Source organism: Trachypithecus francoisi, unplaced genomic scaffold, assembly GCF_009764315.1.
Source record: "Trachypithecus francoisi isolate TF-2019V2 unplaced genomic scaffold, Tfra_2.0 Lachesis_group15, whole genome shotgun sequence".
Taxonomy (NCBI): domain Eukaryota; kingdom Metazoa; phylum Chordata; class Mammalia; order Primates; family Cercopithecidae; genus Trachypithecus; species Trachypithecus francoisi.
In genome coordinates, this window is record NW_022681460.1 from 2,015,152 (window position 1) to 2,041,655 (window position 26,504).

The 26,504-nt window shown below is 47.3% G+C and overlaps 1 protein-coding gene across 3 annotated transcripts in view; it reads right to left on the bottom strand.

Annotated features, from left to right (window-relative positions):
- Positions 1–518: 518 nt before the first annotated feature.
- SMOC2 (SPARC related modular calcium binding 2) overlaps positions 519–26,504 on the bottom strand; it is a 222,244-nt gene continuing 196,258 nt past the window's right edge. For 2 of the 3 annotated variants that reach the window (XM_033234195.1, XM_033234196.1), the window contains exons 10-13: positions 16,655–16,757; positions 14,163–14,437; positions 4,316–4,353; positions 519–2,033 (exon numbers count right to left, since the gene is read on the bottom strand). In XM_033234195.1, coding sequence (XP_033090086.1) covers positions 2,016–2,033; positions 4,316–4,353; positions 14,163–14,437; positions 16,655–16,757 — 434 coding nt within the window. In that variant the 3' untranslated portion in view covers positions 519–2,015. Of the gene's footprint in view, positions 2,034–4,315; positions 4,354–13,600; positions 13,667–14,162; positions 14,438–16,654; positions 16,758–26,504 lie in introns of all 3 variants that reach the window. The other variant, XR_004442684.1, reaches the window with a different exon arrangement.

A 26,504-nucleotide genomic window follows, 5' to 3' on the forward strand; every position in this document is an offset into this window, starting at 1 on the left:
GGCTGGTCTCAAACTCCTGACCTCAAATGATCCACCCACCTCGGGCTCTCAAAGTGCTGGGAGTACAGGCGTGAGCCACTGCGCCCGGCCACCAGCTTTCATCAGAATAAGGCACTCTTTTCGTTTCTTCTGAAGTTTCCGATAGCACTGGGTGACGTCAGCAGCACTGGGCAGTGCGGAGTTAACACTCACAGACAGATGACCTTCCACACGGTCAGGGCAAACACGTGTACGTGGCACACCTGGGGTACAGGTTCCAAGCACTTTGCATACGTTAACAACTCACATAATTCTCTTCCCATGTGTGGAAGGAGGAGGTTCATGCATGCCACCAGCATCCCCGCATCCCAGAGGGGGAACTGGGGGGTCATGTCTAAAGTCACACCCCATGCAGGGACACAGCCAGGATTCCAATTCTTTCAGCCCAGAGCCCTCACCTTTCCCTCCTGTACAGTCGACACCTGTACAATTAAGCAATTATCAAAGTCTGCATTTAGTTGGAAAAAAAAAGACTAACATAGTTTTAATAGCATACTTTATTTTAATCTAAGAAAAATGATTAAATTCAAAGGTCAGAAATATAAAAGATTATCCAAAAAGTTTAGGATCATAACTGTTTCTTAAACAACATTGGCATGTACTTGAGCTGGTTCTGTGGCTTCAAAGGCTTGATTTTTACCTTGCACAGTTTAAATAAGAAGCCTTATGCGATGCTCCGCAAGCATCCCAACCTCACAAACATCGTTCTACAAGGCATGTGTCAGGGGATTTGGGGGCATGAAGATGCTTTTCCAAACAACAGTCTGAGCCGAGATAGAATCACATTGAAGTTTCCGCTCTCAGACCATCCTCCAAACAGTTCCTCACAGACAGAGGGCTCTGAGCTCCGGGCCCAGGCCTGAGAGGGGCAGCTGGCTGTGCACGCCGGCCAGTTCTTTGGTCACCGTGTGGGCATTCCAATCCTATCCTTCTCTGCCAGTGCCACCCAGATGAATTTCCCATTGGCAAGTTCTTGTACCCTTGATGCATTCAGAAAAGTAGAAAGGAACCGTGGGGACCCACAGGCACTTCTCCCCGGCTGCCAACACCAGCCCTGGAGGCACCATGGATCCAGCTGTGCCTTCAGTAAGGAGATTGCTCATAATTGGTTCAGGTGAAGACTTTACCTTCCGGTAGCCCTGGGGTGGACCAGGTAGGAGGATCATGTAGGGGAAAAACCAGGCAGACAAGCCTGTTAGCCAGCTCGGTCACACCGTGACTGGATTTACATTTTGGAAGGATGGGCCCCTCCTAGGCAGCCTCCCACCAACGGAACGACTCTCCGGGACTCGCTCAAGCCCCAGGGCAAAACTCCAACAGAAGCTTAAAAGGGAAAAGCAAACATCCTTTGAGCCAAAGTATCACACCAAAGACAGTTTGGAAATAGTATTTCCTCCAGGGGAACTACCTGTACTTAACCGGATAGCTTTAGTGGTTGCGTGATTCATTGTACGAGCAAGATCTCTGGAAAGCAAAACAGGACAAACTAACAGAAAATCCCAAGAAACAAACCAGCCCGTGCATGTTAACTGCCTGAAGGGTCAACCGTACATCACAACCTTCCATGGAAATGTGGAGCTTCCAACATGATTCCGCAATGCTGTAAGCACAGCCATCTGGAAGTGACTGCAGGGGTTAGGGAAGCCATAGGATTGCAACCAGAGTGCCTAGAGCTCTACTGTTAACACGTGGAAGGCGAAGAAATTAAGCCTAAATGCATTCAAATACATCTCCACCACATACAGATTTTCAAGGTCAAAAGAGGACACATACATTGTATGTGATTAATTTTCTGAAGCCAGCTCTCCATTTTCACAGATTAAAACAGTCTGTTTAAATATCTCATTTCTACAAAGTGAATTTACATTTAAAGTACAAAGTGCAAATACTATGTGTTTCTGTTTTTGTTTTCTTAATTGCTCGTTGGTGAGGGAATTTCCCACGTGTCTAGGAACTGCCTTTGCTGTGGGAGCCATTTATCCTTGTTTCCTGGGCTGAAAAGAGAAGACAAAAAAGAGACATTATATTCAGAGGTGTGTGTCACTCGTCTGAGAAGACAAAGGGGCTTCCAGGAATGAACTGAACCAAAGAGGGCTGGGCAGGTCGTGTGAGGGGTAAGGATGAATGAGAAACGAGGAAGACATTTTGGACACTGGTAACTTTTTAACACTTTCCTTCCTTGACATGATAGAAATATTGGGGAAAATATATCATTTCAAAAAAGTAACATCCACTGTAAATATTTTAAGTACTCAATACATTAAATGGTTTCCAGAATGTCTTATCACCTTGATTATACAAAAATAATTTTAATAATATAACTTATGCTTCAAATTTGATAAAGGCATAGTTGATTCTTAATTTTCCTTTTTATCTCTTTTGTTCACTATTTACCTCTTTAAGAAGAAATCCAACTTAAAAAGTTTGCTGATTATAATGATAAACAACGGTAACTCAGCACCTTGACTTTCAATTAAAAGTAATTTAGAATGAAAAAGAAAAGTAATATACAATCTCCTAGACTCAGTTTTCCGAGAGGGCCAATTCTTACAAATGTTGATCTATTCTTCTGTTTTATTATTTAAGTAATTAAATTCTAAAGTTTCGGAGGTTTCTGAGTTGGCTTTTATTCCCCTTGATAAAGATCTGAAGAGGTAAGAAGACAAACCCATCTCCAACACTAAACTTGAGGTTTAAATTCGCTGTGCATAAAGACAACCCGTCAAAGTATTTTACCAGTCATTAAAGATGGCCAGGATGGCTGGAGGAGAAGGTGGACTAACATCTTAACTTATTTAATAACAGCTCTGACTACTCTGGAGTTGCAGTGGAAGCTGAAGAGATCAGGAAATAGCTCCTTTGGATTCTACGTTAGCATCATGCACCCTCCTGTGATCCCTTCTTTTGATAGTTCCTGTCTGGGTCATGCACATAGGGAAACCCTGGCTGGCTGGCACCATGTTATTATTTGAGATGCTTCAAAGAAACATGGTGACCTTCAATGGCCACGGCCGGTAGGAGCCACAACTAGCTTGCCCGTTAGGATCAATCCCAGTATCATAGTTTGCAGAAATAGCCACAAAATGAAAGGCCTGGAGGTCCGCGCGTCCACTAGAAAAGGAGGGGAAACTGCTTCCGTTTCTCTCTTTGGAAAAAAAGAGCTGAAGCAGGAGGCGTGTGCTTTTGAACTGAGTTCATTTAAGATGCGTGGAGCGCATGAGTACAGTGACTGCCGTTCTCGAATGAAAACAACTTCTGGAGGTCTTGGCACTCAGGAGGGTAATTACTTTCAGACCAGCCCTGTTTTAAAGTGTAAGTGATTTGCGGTGAGATTTAAAGTTAAAACCATAAACATTTGCTAAACAAAGGAAAACGTATCACACATCTTTCCTCATGAAATGGTTTTAAATTACATCCAAGGTGTGTGCTGGCTGCCTCCACTTAAACCCACAACAAATACAGGGGCTTGCCTCAGGAAATGTCAACCTGACATCAAACAGGTGCAGGCAAAATAAATCACAAATTGACTCGTGGTAGCAAAGAAGTGAGGATTTTGCCCTGGTTTTGAAGGAGAGAGACATGAACCCACTCATGTTTATCTGCTGGAAAATGTTCTTGACATGTGATAGGTTGTGGCTTTGGGTGCTGGAGGACACCACCATGGCATCCTTTACTTGCAAATTGAGAGGGAGAACCAGAAACACAAACACATGTTTGTGAACACACAGCAGGAGCCGAAAGTCCCTTTTGGAGCCCAACGCTTGTCTTGCTGGGACCCCAAAAAGAAACAGAAATTCACCCGTGTATGAAGGATGCCTCCTGTTCCTGCAACCTCCCTGACAAAACGCAGGAACCAAATTACAAACACTCAGACAACTGCTTGAAAAAATTCAGCCGGGCACAGTGACTCACACCTGTAATCCCAGGTGGACTGCTTGAGCCTATGAGTTCGAGACTAGCCTGGGCAACATGGCAAAACCCCTTCTCTTAAAAAAAAAAAAAAAAAAAAAAAAACTACCAAACAAGGGAACTCAGAAATTTTTCTTAATAATTGAAAGTTCAAGTAAGAAACGTTTTCAGTCAACAAGTTGGTGATTTTGGATAGAATTCTGTAAGACTGCTTTAGTCCTCACAGGGTGTAGACAGTAAGCTTGCCTTCCTTGAATTATTTCTTTTCTTGGAAGGTACTGGCCATTGCAAATCTACATAACTCTGAATTGTTATTGTATATAATTAAAAAAGGAAATGGTTAAGAGTAAAATATAAACATACTTACCTGTCTATTAGACGTACTTTCAGTATTACCTCTGGGGGCTAGCAGGAAAAAAATATATATTATTAAAAATCAGAGACTCATTATTTAATGAAAGGTTCAACATAATTTCAGGAAGGAGTCCACATCACTTTAGGAAGGTGTTATCAATTGGCAAACTCATTTACATGAAAAAAATACATACAGTCATTCCTCAGCATCCAGAAGGGATTGGCTCCAGGAGCCCCGCAAACCCAAATCCTGCAATTCTCAAGTTTCTTATATAGTATGGTGTAATATTTTAATATAATATAAACACATCCTCCTATGTACTTTAAATAATCTATAGACTACTTATAATGCTTAGTGCAATGTTAACGCTGTGTAAATAGTTGCTATATACTACATTGTTTTTTATTTGTATCTTTTTTGTTCTCTGAGAATTTTTGATGCAAGTTTGCTTGAATCCACAGAAGAGCTAACTATACATGCATTGCACATAAATTATGAGTAGTGGATTATGAAAGTTACTATGTTAAGTACTTTCTAACAACACAGATTCTCTAGTCCAGCCTTAGAAGAATGTTTTACTTTACCCCAAACTCTAAGGTAAATCCACCTTCTCTGGAGAACTGAATTCTAGATGTTTCTCAACCTTTCCCCAGAAGGAGGGGGTTCACGTCCCTGGGGTGCCGGGAGCGAAGCCATCAGCAATGCCCCAACTAGGGCTCTTTGAAGTCTTTTGCTTCTATATTAAAACCCGGAGAAATGAAAGTGTTTGGCTCAAAATAGTTTTTTCCAAAGCTTCGAGTAGAGTCAAAGCCGGAGGGAGCTGTGCTGTCTCCTGGCTTCACGGCCCCTGCACAGCGGAGCTTCCCTGGAAAGTCTCCTTCCTGCTCTCAGCTCAGCTTCCGCACCTGTGTCTCCATGGAAACCTCTGGGACGCCCCCCTAGGGGCTTCAGCATCCACATCCCTTTCCCACTTTCCCCCACTCACTAGTGGGCTCAGTTGGTCTCAGGGTTTTAAATACTCTATTTCCTGACAGCTCCAAGGATACAAATTGCTGTCATCTTCAGCATGGACCTCTTTCTCTCCTCAGTCCAGATTATCAGATCCAACTTCATTATCTCCATGTGGATTTTCATTCAATAGGCAGCTCAAAAGAAACAGGACCCAGCCGGACTCATTATCTTCCCTTGCAAACCTACTTTCTGACATATTCCATTCTCAGGACACAGTGACCCCATTCTTGAGCTGCTCAGGGCAAACTTTTGGAGTCATGATCATGCCTCTTTTCTCCTACCTTTCTCATCTCATCTGGGAGCAAATCCCGACCCTTGGTTCTCCTCTGCTCCTCCAGTCTCCAGTCAATCTCACTTTGCAGGGCCTCCTCCCTGTCCCCATCTAACGTTCCAGCCCTCCTGACCCTTCTGCCTCCTCCACAAGTAACCCCTATCATGCTGTGGGGTTTCCTATTTATCTGATGACTCACTTCCATACCAAAGTGTAATCCCAAAAGAGACACACATTTCTGTGTGTTTACTGTTATTCTGTCAATGTCTAGAGCAGAAAGCACTTGGTCAATAGTCTTCAAATGAATCAACAGATGAGGGAAGCATCCTTCTTTCCATATTCCTTGATTAACTGTTGATTTCCATCCACTCAATAAAAAACATGGAGTAAAGAGCAAAATTGTTCTATTTTCAAACTGTCTCCCCTTTGCCATAACGCAAGTAGAAACACAGTGTGAAAAGGTGCAAAACAAGCATATTAGGTAAATTGCAAAAACATTAAGCACTGGCTAAATCTATGATTTTTTTAAATAGCTGGTTTTAATGGTCTAAGTGCCCAAATGAATATTGCTGCTCATCTACTTGTCTTGACTGAAATGATTACTTTACAGGAAAAAAACAGGCCTTTCAGCCAACGGTTCAAATTTAAATACTATTAGAGTGATACTTTGAATCTATTCTGAGCCATTTTGGCTATTCACCAATTGCCAGTTTTTTGTTCGATTGTTTGCTGATTAATAGAATTCTCCCTTGGAGTTAGAAGTAGCTGTAAAGTTATAAAAGGAAGTAGCTGTAGATTAAAGTTATAAAAAGAAGTTTTATAACTTTGTAAGTTTTATAACTGGGCTATGCTGGAGGCAGGGTGTGCTCTGCCCTGTCCACCCATCCTTCCAACGGTCTCACTCAGAGAAGCAGCCAGAGGCTCCTGGGCTATGCTGGAGGCATATAAAAATCCTGGGATATGCTGGAGGTTAATTTTAAAAAGTTAATATTCTTTTTTTTTTTTTTTGCCGGGGAGGATGGGGTCTCACTCTGCCACCCAGACTGAAGTGCAATGGCGCGATCTCGGTTCACTGCAACCTCCGACTCTCAGCTTCAAGCAATTCTCCTGCCTCAGCCTCCCGAATAGCTGGGATTACAGGCTCACACCACCACGCCTAATTAATTATTGTATTTTTACTTGAGACAGGGTTTCACCATGTTGGCCAGAATCATCTCGAACTCCTGATCTCATGGCCTCGGCCTCCCAAAGTGCAGGGATTACAGGCGTGAGCCACTGCGCCTGGCTGATTTCTCATATTTTTTAGAATAAAAAGTGCGCTGTTCAGTAGTGAGCAAACATACAAGAAACAAAAAAACTTAGTAGCACTGTGGTTAGAATGTTCTCGCTAATTTCTTCCTGGATCTTAAGGTTTTTCTGACTTTTTGCTACTACAAACTATACAGGGTAGAAAACATATGACTGATAATGAATTTTTTTAAGTCAGAAAAAGAAAAATTCCGTAAGGAAAATGAAAGGGCTGCAAAATCAGCTAAATATGTATCCGAGACCACAATGTTCATTTTTGACCATGACCAAATTGCCTCTTTTGCCAAATTGCAGTTTATTTTGCTAGGCGCGATCATATGCTTTCTTCTTGATTACTAAGAAGACAATAAAACTGAGACATATCAGATTATTCAGAGGGATCCAAAGAAGATAACTCAAACTTCTGCAGCAACTTAAACTTTTCACCTAAGATGATGGCATCAGAAGAGATCACGTTGTGCTCCACCATCCATCTATTCTTCCTTGCCAGGGTCTAAGCACTCCAGCCCATCCATGCCCCTTCCCTGCCCCACACTGTGGCTTGAGCCTTTGGAATGTGGGAGTCTGAGAGGTTCCATCTCTGAGCATCCACCTCCCCTGTGGCTGTGCGAGTGGCTCAGCCTCTCACACTTCTCTGCCACATCTCCCCAAGACCTGTGCTGACCTGTGCTGAACCTGCATTCCCACCCAGGGCAGCATGGTGGCAACCCACAGCCTTTATGCTATGTAAACCAGAAGGAAACGCTTGGGTCCTAAGCCATTGCGATTCTGTAGTCACTTGCGTGAAGCATGACCCAAGGAAGGTCATGACTCATAAAGGTCACCTTCATTTCAGTCTATCAATAGATGCAAGGAAAAAACATTTCCTCCCAGGGTTTTCTCCCAGAGCTACTGAGAACTCCATGTATCCTTCAACACCAGGGTCCTGCTCAGCCTTAGCAGACAGCAACATGGACCCGTCCTAGAAGGAACTGACAACCTTTCCACATCAGGATATGCGGCTCACAACAGTTGTCTGTATGCTGCTGCCACCTTCCAAAGAGACTGTCTAGGGGATTTAGCTTGCTCATGAGGGACCCATATCCTTCTATCAGAACCCAATCCATGGGCCAGTTCCTTGGAGAGTGGGTGTATTAACCATGACTTTCACTTCCTTTATCTAATGCTTTGACATCTAAACCTTGCTTATGCGGAAGAGGCTGCCCTCTGAGTTAGCCCATCCCCAGAGACAGCGAGGAGCAACCTTTCCTATTCAGGCCGACCTACAACCTCCACTCTCACCCAGCCAACAACCTCCACCCTCACTCAGCCAACAACCTCCACCCTCACCCAGCCTATAATCTACAACCTCACTAACCCTATAACACCCACCCTCACTCAACCTACAAACTCTACCCTCACTCAACCTACAACCTCCACCCTCATCCAGCCAACAACCTCTACCCTCATTCAGACAACAACCTCCACCCTCACCCAGCCTATAATCTACAACCTCACTAACCCTATAACACCCACCCTCACTCAACCTACAAACTCTACCCTCACTCAACCTACAACCTCCACCCTCACCCAGCCAACAACCTCTATCCTCACCCAACCTACAACCTCCACCCTCACCCAGACAACAACCTCCACCCTCATCCAGCCTATAATCTACAACCTCACTAACCCTATAACACCCACCCTCACTCAACCTGCAAACTCTATCCTCACCCAACCTACAACCTCCACCCTCACCCAGACAACAGCCAACACCCTCATCCAGCCTACAACCTCCACCCTCACCCAGCCAACAACCTCCACCCTCACCCAGCCTATAATCTACAACCTCACTAACCCTATAACACCCACCCTCACTCAACCTACAAACTCTACCCTCACTCAACCTACAACCTCCACCCTCACACAGCCAACAACCTCTATCCTCACCCAACCTACAACCTCTACCCTCACCCAGCCAACAACCTCTATCCTCACCCAACCTACAACCTCCACCCTCACCCAGACAACAACCAACACCCTCATCCAGCCTACAACCTCCACCCTCATTCAGGCTACAACCTCTGCCCTTACCCAGCCTACAACCACCACCTTCACTGACCATACAACCTCCACCTCATCCATACTATAACCTCCACCCTCACCCAACCTACAACCTCCACCCTCATCCAAGCTAAACTTCCACCCTCACCCATATTATAACCTCCAACCTCAATCAGCAAACAAGCTTTACCCTCACCTAACCTACAACCTGCACCCTCATCTAAGCTACGACCTTTACCCTCACCCAGTCTACAACCTCCACCCTCACTCACCATACAACCTCTACCTTCACCCATATTATAACCTGCACCCTCAACCAGCAAACAACCTTCACCCTCACCCAACCTCCAACCTCACCCAACCTCCAACCTCTACCCCTACCCAACCTACAACCTCTACCCTCACCCATACTACAACCTCCACCCTCAACCAGCCAATAACCTCCACCCTCACCCAACCTACAACCTCCGCCCTTACCCAACCTACAACGTCCTCCCTCACCCACCCTATAACCTCCACCCTCACCGAACCTACAACTTCTACCCTCACCCAGCCTACAACCTTCATCGTCACCCAGCCTATAACCTTCATCCTCACCCAGCCTATAACCTGGCCACCTCATTTACAGGCAAGCCTGCCTGGGAAATCATGATAAGGGCTCAGGCCCAGTCCCTCACTTCCTCTGTCTCTTGGCTGACACTGGTGTCTCCTATGTAGCCTCCCACAGCACAGCATGGCCTCGTCTCCTTCGGATCTGTGAGTAACAAATTATCTTTTAATTGTCTCCTGATCTGTTTGCCAAATGACACCTCAAATTTCCTATCAATATACTATATTTTAAAATAGTAGGACACATAGATGAATGCCAGACATTTGCCCTAATAGACCTTGATCCAGCCCAGAACGCCAATGCTAGTGTTTACACACCACACACCTTACATACACACCACGCACACATCCTGCACACTGCATACCACACACACACAAACCACCCCCCACACACATATACACACACACCCCATATTTATACACACACCACACACACATGCAGTCTGAGCTGTGTCCTGCAGGTGGTGCAGGATGCGGGGAGCTATGGGTTCCTCTGGAAGGGTAGCATAGGAGCAGGGCCTCCAGGAAACCATCTTCTTAACTGCTGTGGATCTATCTTGAAATCATTTGATCCCGAAATTTTCAAAATTCTGTCACCATAATCACAGCTCTGGGCCCAATTATTCTACTTGAAAACCCACCAATTGCTGGAACTCACCCATCCCCCTCATAAACTGGAATTCACCCACCCCTCACAAACCAGAACTCACCCACCCCCCTTACAAACTGGAACTCACCCACCCCCTTCACAAACTGAACTCACCCACCCCCCTCACAAACCGGAACTCATCCACCCTCCTCACAAACTGGAACTCACCCACCCCACTCACAAACTGGAACTCACCCACCCTCCTCACAAACTGGAACTCACCCACCCCTCACAAACCAGAACTCACCCACCCTCTCACAAAGAGTCTACATTTACTTCAGTTTAACTGAAGAAATTAGTAGACAGGAATCTGCCCCAGCAAGGACCATGAACCACATGAACCTGTAGCACCAGGCTGAGGAGGGCAGAGGCCATATGTGGCTTAAGTTTTGGGTGCTACTCAAGCCACCTGACAAAGGCTAACAGTAAGGAGTCCTTGCAAAGAAAAGACCAGCCTGCACCACCCAGGAATGGAAGATTAAAAGGTCAAAAATAGATCTACACTTGGCTCTGTCCATCCTTAATTTTCTCACTATAACCATAAAAATTAGCCTTCTACAGAAATGCAGAGACTGGCTTCCATAATGGAGGAGGAGCTACACAGGAAACCCCCAGGTGCCACAAGGTGTCACTCATCACGTGCGGATGGGGCAACAGCAGAATGTGAGCAGTTCCCTTCGTGAATCACTGAATGGGTGTTCATCTTCCCTATGTGGAATCATCAGGGGTGAGGGACACCATGGTTCCCTGGCTCCAGTTGCTAATCTGGCTGTTACCTGCTCTCCATCTCCCCATCACTCCCCCAGGCCTCCCATGTGGACCCTGCTGGTAGGTTTTAAGTCTCAAAGAGCAATATACCATTTGTCTTTTGGGATCCTGAGCAGGGACCAAAATAAGAGAAAAAAGTGAAGAAAGCAGCTTGTTATGGTCTGAAGGCGAGCCCAAAGTTCATGTGCTGGAAACTCAATCCCTAATGCAGAGGCGTTGGGAGGTTTAAGAGGTCTGCATTTTGAGGACTCTGCCCTCATGAACAGGTGTACGCCATTATCTTGGGAGTGAGCTCCTAGGAAAGAACGTGTTTGGCCCTCCTTGCTTTCTCTCTCTTTCTCACCCTCTCTTCGCCCTTCCATTTGGGGATGACACAGCACAAAGGCCCTCACCAGATGCTGATTCCACAATCTTGGACTGCCCAGCCTCTAGACCCATGAGCTAATATATTTGTGTTCGTAAGTTACCCTATCCATGATGTTCTGTTACAGAAGCACAAGGTGGACTAAGACACAGTCCCAGTCCAAGAAGCCAAAAGCAGTATCGGGTGGCAGTAAGAGAGAAGTTCCCAGGAAACCCAATGGGCAGGTGCTGAATACAGAAAAAGGGAAAAGCAAGGACAAAATCACTATTGAGAATGGGCATTATTGAGAATGGGCATTCTTGGTTATCCATCCAAATGCCTGCAGGGTTGCAGGTGTACGCCGGTGTGGGTGAAGGAGCCCTAACAGGAAGTGCAGCCCAGCACAGTGGGCAATTTCCAACAGCACTGCCCTTGCTGCATATGCAGCACTGCTGAGGAAGACTCAGATCAAAGTGCTGATGACTGCAGTGCCTGTGTGTCCTTGTCTGCAAGTGTCAGGGATGGCAGCATCTGTCTGTGACCTCGTCCCCCCCAGGATGGCTGTGAAAATGAAATGAGGTCTTGAGCCATGAAGTGGGATTGGATATTGAATCATGAGCCTTGCCAGACTGTGGCAGCACGTTTAGTGCCCCTCTTCCCACAGTGGTGAGTGGGCATTTGCTGCCTTCATGCATCAGAGTTGATCAGCCCAGAGTGATTTCTTTTCTTTTTTGTCATGTTAGAGGCGAACTCCTCCCACACTTGCCAAAGAGTCCTTGATGGAGACAGAACATAACTGAGGATTCTCTCTGACCTCATCAGATGACTGGGCCAGCATAGAGGGCAGCCTCCTGCACACAGAGCAAAGGGAGTTGGCCATAGGTACAGCCATCCACTCTCCTGTGAATACATCGTCAGGGTGGCAGGATGTGCATTAACCACAAAAACCCTACACAGAAAGCTTCAAAATAAAGCTTAATTTTTCAGAGCTGACTTTTCACAGAGAAATTAGTAGGAAGTGCTTCACCATGACACAGATCTAGGCTGTCCCTAATTTGGTTGAATAGCACTGAGTGACTGTCGTGACAAGCACTAGGACACCGAGAAGAGGAGGCAGACAATGGTCACTGCTTCCTCCAGGAACCCTCGGTCCAGGTTAGATCAAAGGGCCCCTGTCTCACAGCTGAGCTTCAAACACAGGAGGGTTTTTTTTCCTCTCTCTCTTTTTAACACGGAGTCTCACTCTGTCACCCAGGCTGGAATACAGTGGCATGATCTTGGCTCACTGCAACCTCTGCCTCCCTGATTTAAGCAATCGTGCCTCGGACTCTGCAGTAGCTGGGATTACAGGTATGAGCCACTATGCCTAGCTAAATTTTATACTTTTAGTAGAGATGGGGTTTCACTATGCTGGCAGGCTTGTTTTGAACTCCTGACCTCAGGTGATCCACCCGCCTCAGCCTCCCAAAGTGCTGGGATTACAGGTGTGAGCCACCACACCTTGCCAGGAGGATTTTAAAGACCATGGTGAAGCAGACCTCCTTCTCTTCCACATTTGTTACCAAAGTTGACAACAAATAAAAGAGTCATAAATGACAGGAATTTGAGAGGTCTCTGCTAGCACTACCCAGCAAGTATTATACAAATCAGGAAACAGAGATCCCCAAGGACAGTGAGATCTAATGCACATGTGGAACGAGATCCAGCACACACGTGCGGTGGAATCCAGTACACATGTACAGCAGGATCTAGCACATACATATGGGGGAATCTACACACACATACAAGGGATGGAGCACATATGTGCAGTGGAATCTAGCACAAGTGGGCAGGGAGATCCAGCACACACATGAAGGGGAATCTGGCACACGTGCAGTGGGATTTAGCACACACACGTGCAGGGGGATCTCACACACGTGTGAGGCAATCAAGCACATACGTGCAGGGGTATCTAGCACACGTGCAGGGGATCTAGGACACATGTGCAAGGGATCTAGCACACACGCAGGGGAACTAGCACACACATGTGCAGGGGGATCTAGCACACATGTGCAGGGGATCCAGGACACACATGTGCAAGGGATCTAGCACACACACAGGGGATCTGACACACATGTGCAGAAGTATCTAGCACACATGTGAAGGGAGATCTGGCACACATGTTCAGGGAGATCTAGCACACACATGAAGTGGGATCCAGCACACACATGCAGGAGTATCTAGCACACATGCGTGCAGTGGAATCTAAGGCATGCGTGCGTCTCACAGTGCTGTCTCTGAGTTGAAAAGTCAGACCTGGGTTTTCCTGGCCTGCCTCCTGAGGACACTTGGGCTCTGGCCATCACAGGATTCTCTTGCTTCCTGTCACGGTTGGTTGGGTAGGCCAGGCCCACAAAAAAAAAAAGTATTTTCAATTGGTAAAACTGCTATAAGCATTGGAATGACTGGTCTGGGCCTCAGCAATGATTTTACACCTCGTGAACTGGCCTGAACATATTGTTGGAGCTCAGGTACAGGGTTGGTGAGTTATTCCAATGGTTCCCAGGCTTGCACCTCAAATACCAGAAGACAATCCATTCTGGGGGAAACTAACCATGGTGAACAGTGAAAAGGCTCATTGCAAAGCAACACGGAGTTCATGCCCTTTGAGCCTGAGCTCTCCTGGGCAAGTGGCATGACATGAGTCATCCATTATCATTATTATTCCTACAAACAGATGACCTACAATTAAACAGCATATTTGATTTTTTTGCACCCCCAGGCCATAAACACAATCTGTATTTGTGCTTGTGAGAAGTGACCTCCCAGGCCTCAGGGCCTGACCACGGCCCAGGGTGGGGGGTGGGAAGCCTCTTACTGTGGCGCTTCTTGGTGTCTGCTTTGCCGTCCTCTTTAGCCACACCCAGGCAGCCCATCAGTTCTTGTACCGAGATGGATTTGTCATTATTCACATCACAGTATTCAACAAACTTCTTCACGCATTTTTTGGGCTTTGATTTTTTGCGAAGGAACCTCTTGAAAGGTTTGATTTCCTTTTTGCCGATGTCTCCACTGGAGTTTTTGTCGAGGAGTCTGAAGTACCAGTGCACCACGCGCTCCTCTAGGGTGTGGCTGGGGTCGGGTTCCGAGAGCCTGGCAGGAACACAGACGCTGTCAGGACACTGAAACCCCTCAGCTGCCCCTTTCTCGCCACTGTCCTTCCATCAAACCCACAACCCCTGCTTGTAGTTCTCATGGTCCTGGTGTCTAAGCCTGCAGCATTGGTAATCAGATATAACAATTTCAAGAAATAATTTAGAAGAACACTTTTAGCAAAGATTTTTCAGGTTGGATTCAAAATAGCAAATGATGCGGTGAATTTGTGCCCAGCAAATATGCATTTGGCCTGTTCCTGAAGGACAAAAGCCCCCTTATCCTGGCTTCTGTGTGCACAGGACTGGCAAGTCAGCACATGCAGCTATACCCACCCGATACACCAGAACCCTGAGCTTTTCTAGCCCTGTAACTTTAATTCTTTTACACATCCTTTATGTCATAGGTATACCGGACGATGCAAATCAAAAACATTTTAAGTTGGAACTAGATAGCTTTCCTTGGATTACGATAGGTTCAATATTTTATGGCATAAATAAGTAAAACTCTTCTAGAAGGTCTGGATGGGAGTCAGATCTTTAAAAGTGCACCAAATGGCAGAAATGCACCTTCTCGTTGAGATGGAGGGTGTGTGTGTGTGTGTGCACGGGCAGGCCCCCCTGGAGGTGCTGGCCTCTGGATTCTGCCTGTTTGGATGAGCTGCGCATTTCCAGGTATGAGAACACCATGAACTCCAACACCACTGCCAATTTCTCAAATTTTCAAAGGAGTTTTTCAGATAGCAATCCATTTACTGCCTTCACTTTTAGTTTGCATTTAGTTTAGTTTGCAATTTAGTTTAGTTAGCAATTCATTTATTGCCTTTGTTTTTAGTTTGCAGTTTAGTTTAGTTTGCAAAATCAATCTTTCCAAGATAGAAGATGTAAAGTTGAAATTTACATAAAGTTTGACTCTATTAAATTTCTTTTCTTTTTTTTTTTTTTGAGACAGAGTTTTGCTCTTGTTGCCCTGGCTGAAGTGCAATGGTGTGGTCTTGGCTTACTGCAATCTCTGCCTCCCAGGTTCAAGTGATTCTCCTGCCTCAGTGTCCCGAGTAGCTGGGACTACAGGTGCCTGCCACCATGCTGGGCTAAGTTTTGTGTTTTTAGTATGGATGGGTTTTCACCATGTTGGCCAGGCTCGTCTCAAACTCCTGACCTCAGGTGATCCACCCGCCCTGGCCTGCCAAAGTGCTTGGATTCCAGGCGTGAGCCCCCGTGCCCAGCCTGCTCCATTACATTTAATTTCCTACACATTCATGACATTTTCTGTTAGCATTGCCTTTTTATTTCCTTAAGTCTTCTTTAGCAGAGAGACAGTGAGAGGAGAGGCTTTTAGTTCAGGAGACCAAAAAATTCATCTAAAGTGGCTGAGATCATCAAGGGTTTGGGTGACAGGGCTCTGGGGAGAAAGGCCAACATTCTAAAGTTAGAAAAAAGTGAAAATCTCCATTAAAAATTTATTTGAAAGAAACAGATAAACTATTGCTAGTTCAGGGGGAATATCCGATGCTTGAGATGCCATCGCAGTAAAACCTGGGGTTCTCCACTCTCCCGAGGCTGATCTACAGAGGGTGGAAAACAGGAGTGATGGGAAATTCACTGAAGTCCACTACACCGTGCTCCAGGCCCCAGGTGCAGGAGTGCGAGAATGTCTACAACGTACTCAGGGAACATTTCCAGGGTTCCAAAAATCCTATTTTGAGCAGTGTGAAAGTCTTTGACACAACCGAATCATACGCCTGAAAGTAGTTAGGATGGCAAATGTATGTGCTGTACATTTTACTGCAATAAACATAATCACACTTTGAGAACTTCAAATTAAACGTTGTCATTCAAAGTATTTAAAATCCAATGGATAACTCTAAAGTGCAATTTCAAAGCACAGAGCCCTCTGCAGGAGGTGCTCCCCCTGCCCGAGGTGCTCTGCCTGCCCTACTCCCCACCAACAGGGCCAGGGTCAGAGCCCACTATCCCATGGAGGCCCAGGAGTCACGGCTCAGGACCACGGACCCCAAGGGAGTGCCTTCAGTGATTTAGTCATGCTATAAGAAAAACCTGCTAAGCAACTTCCTGTGTTTGCAGAGGGCTCCTTTTTAAGGCCCTACTGTGTCCAAATAAGCTGAGAAGGTCGCCAATATGTAATGTTCAGACTTTCCAGATTCCCCGGAATTCTGGGACCCCACCAACTCATTGTCCCGCAGCGAACACAGCATACCTGCCTGACGAGGAGGAGGGGTCGGAGACAGCGTGGACCATGTCCGTGGACAGCGCGTCCAGAATACTGGTCAGAAACTCATGCTTTTTGGCACCCGGGCAACCTGAAAAACGTGTATGTTTTCACAGTTAACTCATAAAGCACAACAGATTTTCCTCTAAAATACAGGGAAATGTTGTTTTAGTGTTTGGAAATGAGTATTTTGGGCTACCTTAATCTTAATGAGCTAGTTTAAACACAAACACATTGCGCTGTGTCTATTGATTTTGAGCCATAGTTATTATTAATTCCTGTATTGTTTGAATTATTATGTGCGACTAAAATTCACAGGCATTAGTGTCTCACTGATCTTCAGAACTGCACTCAGAGGTGGGCGGTGTCACTCACCCAGCAAGCGTGACAGCAGAGGCACTGGGTGCTTAGGGACACGGGACATACGGAGTACACGCTGGGAGCACATGAGGCTGGCCATCCTGGCAAACGAGGCCAGGGCCTGTGATTCACCACCACGCCCACCCATCCAGAGCCACCTCGCTTCTCAGAGTAGAAGGAGGCAGTAGGGCAAAGAGCAGGAGGTCCGCAACGCCGGTCTCCTGGGGACTTTTTCACACCATGGCCTCAGCGTGAAGAGTCAGCATCCGCAAGGCCTGTCTCCTGGGACTTGTCCACACCAAGGCATCGGCGCGAACAGTCAGCAGCAGGGTTTAGTGCTCATAGCTTTGGAGCCCAGAGCTGACTGTGTATGGATTCTGGGATCAGGGAACCCAACATTCTGCAGTGTGCCTTTCCCCTCCATCCTTCCCTCAACACCACTCTCCTCTGAGCTCCATGCCTGTGACACTCGTCCCACCCCAAATTCAAGATAACGTTTGAAAGAAGCTGTCCACTTTCTCTGGGGTCTTTCCTCCTGAGACTGCTCCCGGTGCGACTGCCCCAGTCACAGCTGGACACAGGCAGCATCCCGTGTCCTTAGGCCCAGGGCGGCATGGACAACGTGGGTCTCCTCGCTCTGGATGCCCTTTCGGCATAGAGAAGCCACTCAGCCGCGCAATACACGCTTGCTGGATCAATAAGCAAATGCAAGAGGTAGAAGCCCCACTCTTCTTTCCCCGATGAGAACGGCGGGTTTAAGAGCTTCACAAGTAGGCAGTAGAGAGCAGGGAGCAAAATCTGCCAATTCCAACTGGGTCTATCTGTGTGTAAATAGCCATGGGAGAGGTGACAAACGGAGCTTGTCACCATTTACATTTTGTTAAGTTTTTCTAAAGAAAGCTCTTCCAGAATTCAGTAGAAAGAAGAGAAAGATACTGAGGGGAAAATAGAAGCCAGAAGCCAGGCACTGGCCCTGGAAGGACGGCGTCCCCACTGCGCCACGCCGTGCACTGAGACTCCCTGCCAGGGGCGGCTGCCCCTCCCTGGGGCTATGCTGGGGCTGCGGATGCCCCATGGTGACTTCTGAGCCTGGAGAGCACCTCGGGCATTAGAACGTCTGCTCCGACCGTCCTCACCACAGCAGGAAGGGAGTCTACACCACACACCTTCTGTCCAATTTAGATTCCGTTTTTTACTAAGAAAAGTTTTAGACGGCCCCTCCAAAGAAAATCTCAGGAGCCCACTCAGTAAGTAGAAGATGTGGAGAGCTGCAGAGCCCAGGCAGGAAGCCGAGTGGACTGAGGACAGCCCCTCCCCTGCCTTCCCCATGGCCCTCGGAGGAAGAATTGTCTGAGATGAGAAAGGCTGTCTTGGGACTCCTTGGGGGACAGGACAGGCTGAGGGTGCTGTGGGGAAAGGCAGTGCCACACGTGCTTCTCAGGCCCCTGGGTTGAGGGCACATTGGCGTGGACCACCCTGGGTCGAGGGCACATTGGCGTGGACTACGTGGCTGTGGTGTGGACAGCAGCCGGGTCATTCGGAGACCAGCATGTTTATGCAGTTAGGGACACCCTGGTTTTCCTACGTTTCTTTGTGACACTGGAGTTTTGTGTGATTGCTATTGAAGCGCACGTGAGGTGCCAACAGCAGGACTCCAGTCATGCTGGCTTCTACTTCATTCAACACACATGTCAGAAAACAAATGTGCAGCCTTCACCGGGCGGTTCTGAGAGTGAAAAAAGGTCTGCCTTAGTCCCTTTGCACACAACTGAAAAAGGAGATCAAAATCTATAGAAAAAAGCCTCACGGCCACAGGGCAAATGCTACTTTCCAAGAAAGAAGTAACAATCTCATGGAACCCCTCAGAAAGGCAGAGGACCTGAGGCTGCAGAGGCTGCTGGCCGTGGTGCTTCCAAAGCTGCCCAGCCCACCCGACCTCGACTCCCTGGGATGGGCCTCCTGGTCTACAGAAGGCTGACCTCCCCAGCTGCAGGACTAACCAGGAAAGGAAATGAGAAAAACAACCTGGAGGGCTGAAAATACCTCCAGGGCACAGGCTCAGGAACACGCAGGCAGAAGCCCTGCTAGGCCAGCTATCCAGGAGAACTTGTCCAGGGTGAGGAGGCAGGCGCCGGGGCAGGTGAGGCTGGGACCCATGACACCTCGGGCACCTGCCTGCCGGGGCTGCTCTCTATGAATTCTCAGTCCTCCACTGGCCTCCAGAGATTCTGAGAGTAATATGGTGTTGAGGAAGAAGAATATTATTGTCTGGGAGAAAAGGCATTTTAGATAATCCTCAGTACTGAACAGCTTTAAGAAAGAATTATGCTTATATTTGGTGTGGTAATAGGGATATACCCAAGGGGATTTTTTTGGCTGTTAATTTAATCATATTTCCCCAAATGAGATAAAGCAACACACTATTTCAAATGAGAAAATAATAGATGTTCATCACGAAACATGACTAACATAATGTAAAAGCTGCCGGACTCTTTAATGCCAAAAGAAAAACTGAACATGAAAAGCATAATGTACTTCTAAAACAAGAAATAGTACATCAGTCCTGCTCAGTCCTGGCTGCTTCTCCCGCGTCGCAGTCACCCCAGGACCTGGAATAATGCTTGTTACTGCTCAGCAATGACTGCACTTCAAAACTATTTCTGAAGGAAAAAAGATGAATAAAAATGAAAGATTACAAGCGATCAGAAGGAAAAAACTAACTTTCATTAAGTTAAAGTGAATGTTCACTGCATGAGAAATCACTAAAGTACCATGAAGTGAAAATTTCATCACCCTGAAATGTCCCAGATCTAGCAAATTCATGAGAGGAGCAACGAGGCTTGAGGTCAAAGACAAACGACCCCAGAACAGCTGGGTTTTCCCCACTGCTGCACACAGGGAGCTATTCCGCTTCTCCCATGATAGCTGTGTCTGGCACAGCGATGGCTGCAGAGACCCTCGTCCCTCGCAGGGGTGCTGGCCCCTGCCGACCCTTGCTATCACTCCTCTGGCCCATCTTGAGAGCAAAGCCGCCCTTTGCTCTGGCGTTTTGCGGTGTGTGATTCAGCCTGGGGAAGCTGCCTGCTGAGAACCTGTGTGAGGAGCCTGGTGTTCCGGGGGGTCCTTTCTAGCACACTCCACCCCCGGCCTTCTTCTCACTCAGCTGCCTGCACCGTGGGGTCTAACGGCCCCTGTGAATACTGCATCATGGGAAGGTTGGCGTCAAAACCGCCGCGTGCAGGCTCAGCGATGTACCCAGAGTCACTCTTTACTTTGGGACAGTTCCACTCACAGTAAGTTCTCCAACCACCCGCAGAACTGAGTTCAGAAGTCTCAGGTCAACAGAGCCATAGCAGGAAGGTGCCCACACACACGCCCACCTGGGTTAGACGTGCCAGGCCCTCTCCCAGCCCACACAGTGCGGGAGCGTCCTGCGCCCAGGTTCCTGGGGGAATAAGTCAATTCAAGAAAGAAAACCAGATTGTTCTTCTCAAAGTAGAAACAGAATAAGTTCACCGATTTATTTCCAATGTGTGGCAAAACAAGGAAGGGAGTAGCTTAGCCCGAGTACACTCAAGTGCTCCGGTCCGTCTGCAGAATCCGAGTTCTTGACGTCCGTTAGGTTTCTGTGCAAGCACTGGGTTCCATCCTGGTTTTGCCCCACGGTAAAGGTGCTGTACCTTACAAAGCCCTGGGTCCGTCTCAATCCTGGAGCCCGTCCAGTCAACAAAGTGGCTGAACTGGCTGGTCCCTGAGACCCCAGCCCATGGACCAGGGACTTTTCAGGAACTGGGTTAATATTCTGGTGCTTTAAAAGCATTTTTGACTTTCACTCTTTCAAAATGAATGTGTTCTGCGCTTTCTATGAAACAGCCTTATTTTAAGAAACAAAAACCTTTTTTGTATAAAAATTCCTGTTTTTAGTAAGTTTATGTAGTTTCTTCTTTTCTCTTTGTCTTTTAAATATAAATGAATACAAGTTGCCAGCTGCTCCCTCAGTTACCTCCTCTCTGGATAATAATTAACTTTCACTTCCTTCCCATAACCTGGAATACTCAGTACTGCCGCTAAAGGAAATCAAACACAGGAGAAAGTGGAATTGAGTGGTTTCCTCATTCACTGATCAAGAGAAGAGACGACTGGATAACAGTAACCACAACTGGCACAATCATGGGGTCTGTGCATTGCCTGGCAGGTGAGGCCTGCAGGGTCTGGATAGGGAACACGAGGGAAGCAGGTGTATGGAGGGGGGCCAGAGATTTCACAGGTAAGTAACATTATTAGCTTATCAGGCATGAAGTGTCTGGGGATAATGAGACTCATTCATCTGGTTTTCAGTATCTAGCAGTGGCTTAAAAATTGGTTCTCTTAGTTTTATGTTCAGCTCCAATGTTTAGGAAACTGGTATAGATGAGAAATGAAGAACAAAGAATGGATACCGAAAGTGCTTTCTTCTCTAAGTTGTTCAGATGCTTCTGAGGAGTTGTGTGTGCACACAGGCATTCACGCCATCATAATTATCTATGTATCCACTCACAGGTTTAACTCCTCTGGCTTGGAAGTCCAATAATTTCTATCAAGCAATCAGCCCATGCTCTGATTCGCCAGCCAGGGACCCCAGGAACGCCTTCGCTGGCCTGACGTGAGGGGTCAGGTCAGCCACCTAGGAAAAGACTGTCCTCATCTCCCATTGGGAGCCTGCGTGGTGAGCTAGGGGGAAACAGGTTCTCTCCGTCTGGGCCAGGAACGTGTGCCCTGTCTGCTGAGAACAACTGCTGGGCATCTTAGGGTCACTTTGCGGGAGGCAGCAGTAAAATGCCGTTTCCACTCTTATGCCCGGGCTGTCACATGTGGGTTAGGAGAAAGTCCACGGGGTTGGATGTTTGAAGACTTGGTCAGAATTTTAAGGTAGGAACTGAGCACTCTCAAAGCCTGTGTGGTGCCCTGAGGGGAGAAAAAGCCTGAGAAGAGGAATTCAGGTGAACTGAAGAGTCTCCATCTGGTGCTAACTTGCTGCGGGTCCCAGTTTCACTGGAATAAGGCAGAGGTTTCTCTGTCGGAGCGGCACTTCCCTGCGGGTTTTAGGCACACTTTCTCCACATTTTAAGAATGTATCATAGAAAAGTTTGAGTGTGCTTTAGTTTTGCGCCATTTCCCCCAAGGTAATAGAAATACATTTTAAACTGCAGAGTTAAAAATAGACAGAAAATGAGACTTTTTTGTTGCTTCTAAGGGTTGAGAGAAATGGAAATAATGTTACTAAGATGTTTTTGTGACTCCTTCTCTCCTCCAGGAATCTGTAAGAAAGGCGCTGATAATTTCTCCTTTGCTATGAGTTAAATCCAGTTTTGCCTTGACACTAACAAAATTTTACGTTGACTAACTCTATGATGAATTTTAGGAAGCAGGATTTTAAGTCCCTTTATTGAATATAAACTATTTCAAACTACATAAAAGCAAATAGTTTCTAATTTTCTAAGTTATCTTTACTTGTAAACAGGCATTCACCGGTGAGTGCGGTGACTCACGCCTGTAATCCCAGCACTTTGGGAGGCTGAGGTGGGTGGATCACTTGAGATCAGGAGTTTGAGACCAGTCTGGCCAACATAGTGAAACCCCATCTCTACTAAAAATACAAAAATTAGCCAGGCGTGGTGGTACATGCCTATAATCTCAGCTACTTGGGAGGCTGAGGCATGAGAATCGCTTGAACCTGGGAGGCGGAGGTTGCAGTGAGCTGAGATCGCACCACTGCACTCCAGCCTGGGAGACAGAGCGAGACACTGTCTCAAAAATAATAATAATAAATACATAAAATAAAATAAGAAAGGCATTCGCATCGGCCCAACGTCTGATTGGTCCTTTCTTGTGCACAGCTGGGTGCCTGGAAGGATCTCCGGGTACTAGGTAGTTTCTCCCTGACCCTGAACATCACTGGGGACTTACGATGAAGGTTCCATTGTGTGCACACCAAATAAAGGACATCTGTTTTCTGGTAGAAAAAGCTCTTTTCATCTGGCTGGGGAGGGAGAAAGAGGGTGCCAATAACAGTGCCTGCATTTGGCTGATCTTTTCACAAACAACTAGAAATAAAATGTCATGGCTACTCATTCTTACAGTTTAAAACACACCAACCTGGTACAGAAAAGAAGGGAAGATGAGCCGCCGAGGGACAGCCCTGCTGACGTGAAGGCATCAGAGAAACAAAGAGGACACTCCTAGGGCAGAGGGGCCCCGAAGCCGTGCCCGTAAACACGTGTGCTCTCACACTTGGCAGCTCGGGATCACTGACATTTGCTGAATTTGGAAAGTCTGCTTCAAATCCTGACATTGCCAGAGTTAAAAAGCACTGCAATCTCAACGCTGCATCCCCAGCCAAAGCAGACTACTCTTTCTAGGTAGTAAATGCTCATGTATTAAATGCTATGCTTCTCTGTTTTATTCCAAGCACAGATTTTTCTCCAGCAGTCTTCAATGAGCATGTCCCGGCTGTGTGGTCCAGGGAGTGTCACACGGGTGATGGGGTTCACAGAGGCAGGACCACAGCATTCCTGTCTGATCTACACGTGGGGCCGTGTGCACATCATCCTCATGCAGCTGACACTCAGCACCACACCGTGGCCTTGCGACCACCTGGGGAAACGAATCAGCACGTCAGTGTCTGAGGGAGACACTCGGCACCACACAGCGGCCTCGCGACCTCCTGGTGAAACGAATCAGCACGTCAGTGTCTGAGGGAGACACTCGGCACCACACAGCGGCCTCGCGACCACCTGGTGAAACGAATCAGCACGTCAGTGTCTGAGGGAGAAATTGAGGCCCACGTCTCACTCAGTGAGAGGCTGAAGGTTTGGATGTTGCTAAGAACCCTGACCTGTCTTGGGGTGGAGGCAGGAGTGCATCCTGCATCCAGGTGAACGTGTGCCAAGCAGCTGTGGCGCTCTCCCCGCTGCCCCGTGGCCACGATGAGGCCAGAAAGAGCAGACCAGGTCCCTACCCTCCACCACATCTGTCCTGGCAGGGGGGGCACTGGGGTCATGTTAACCTCTGCTTGCCAGGCAGAGGCGCGGGGGTGTGGAGTGAGCCATTTGGAACAGGGGGGAGAGTGCTGGGGGCACAGGGAAGGCCCCCGAAGACCCCGCATCCCAGGCAGCGCAGCATTCCCGAGGCCCTGAGGATGCCAGGGTGTGTCGAGCGAGGCAGGAAGGATGGTCCTAGGGAACAAGGCTGAGGAACTGAGGGGGGCCCAAAACCCAGGGGGCCTTAGAGTCCAGAAACAAGTGGGCCTTATCTGAAAGGAAACTGGAAGCTGCTGGGAGAATCTGAGAAGTGGCACAATCTCATTTCTGTTTTAAAGTGGCACAGCGCTCCCTCTGTGGGTCTCGGCCAGCTGTGGGAGGCCCCAGGAGCGCAGCTTGAGGCTGCTGTGTGGTCCAGGGAAGGGGCTGTGAAGCGAAGTTCAGAGCGGGGACTCTGGAGTCTTGTGAAATATGTCCAGGAGAAACCACGGAGCTATAGAGGGCCTAGGGCTTTGGAGGTTTGGTTATAACAGGGGCCAGGAGAAACCACGGAGCTATAGAGGGCCTAGGGCTTGGAGGTTTGGTTATAACAGGGGCCAGGAGAAACCACGGAGCTATAGAGGGCCTAGGGCTTTGGAGGTTTGGTTATAACAGGGGCCAGGAGAAACCACGGAGCTATAGAGGGCCTAGGGCTTTGGAGGTTTGGTTATAACAGGGGCCAGGAGAAACCACGGAGCTATAGAGGGCCTAGGGCTTTGGAGGTTTGGTTATAACAGGGGCCAGGAGAAACCACGGAGCTATAGAGGGCCTAGGGCTTTGGAGGTTTGGTTATAACAGGGGCCAGGAGAAACCACGGAGCTATAGAGGGCCTAGGGCTTTGGAGGTTTGGTCATAACAGGGGCCAGGAGAAACCACGGAGCTAGAGGGCCTAGGGCTTTGGAGGTTTGGTCATAACAGGGGCCAGGAGAAACCACGGAGCTATAGAGGGCCTAGGGCTTTGGAGGTTTGGTCATAACAGGGGCCAGGAGAAACCACGGAGCTAGAGGGCCTACGGCTTTGGAGGTTTGGTCATAACAGGGGCCAGGAGAAACCACGGAGCTAGAGGGCCTAGGGCTTTGGAGGTTTGGTTATAACAGGGGCCAGGAGAAACCACGGAGCTATAGAGGGCCTAGGGCTTTGGAGGTTTGGTTATAACAGGGGCCAGGAGAAACCACGGAGCTATAGAGGGCCTAGGGCTTTGGAGGTTTGGTCATAACAGGGGCCAAATAGAGCCTCTGGAACATAACAAGTACACAGAGACATTCCAAGTAGAACACAGCTCTGACGTCGTCCCCCAAGCCCGTTCTTGGGATTTAATTCAACTCCCACCATCGTAGTTCTACAGCCACAGAAAGGGGTGCGAGATGTTTCCCAAGTACCCCACTTGCTCCATTAAGCATCCGATGCCTGTCATTACATTTAAGACAAGGCTTTCCAACTTTTAACTTTCTATGCAGTTTAAACGTAAGAAGAAAAAGTATAGTGTTAGGGAAGTTTCTTCAGGTACTTTGATTTTGAGATTCATAAAGTGCCTGCAGCTTATAAAATGTATACAAAGTCTATTTTGATAAATCCCTCTCCAAATTGAGACCTGGTCAGGGTGTCATCCTCAAGGGCTTGGCCTTGGACCCGCGAGGTCCCTGATGTGGGGAACGCTGACAACATCAAGCACCGTTTTTGGACGATTCAAGACAGATGCAGTTTCCTCACGACAGGTACGTGCTTTAACCACCACACAGTGGAGAAAGAAGTCCCGGCCAGTGACAGTTAAGAGCACATCAGTCGTACGAAATCAAGTTTAGCCTGAAGCTGCTTCCTTATCTATTTTAAGTTCAGCCTAGAGGTTTCTGTGTACATTGTGAACTGTTAACAAATGGAGGCGTCAACAGACCGTAGCCTACACTTGCACCAGTCACCGAGTTTTGGCCAATCCAATGTCGCCAACTGTTCAAACTGTGTTCAAATGAGGCCGACTCCGAGCTGTAACCAATCCGGCCGGTCTGGGCCTCACTTGTGTTTTCCATCCATCACTTTCCTTTTTCTGTCCGCAAATCTTCTTCCACCCTGTGGTTGTGCTGGAGTCTCTGAGCCTACTCCGGCTTGGGCGGTTGCCCTGTTCACGAATCATTTACTGCTCAATTAAACTCTTCCAAATTTAATTCAGCTGAAGCTTTTCTTTTATCCGATGAAATTTGCTGGTGACTACTCATACTTTAAAAGAGGCACTAAAGAAAAAGCATAAAACTTCACAACCTTAAGCTGAAAAGAAAATCACTACTGTTGTGCACTAACTCTACTTTTCTACATTTTCTAGATTCACGTTTTCGATACGTATTTTCATATTCTTGATTTTTCAATATATCTTCATTATTCTAGACAAAGAGGTCCATAGGCTTTAGATAGTGCTTTGATGAGTGAAC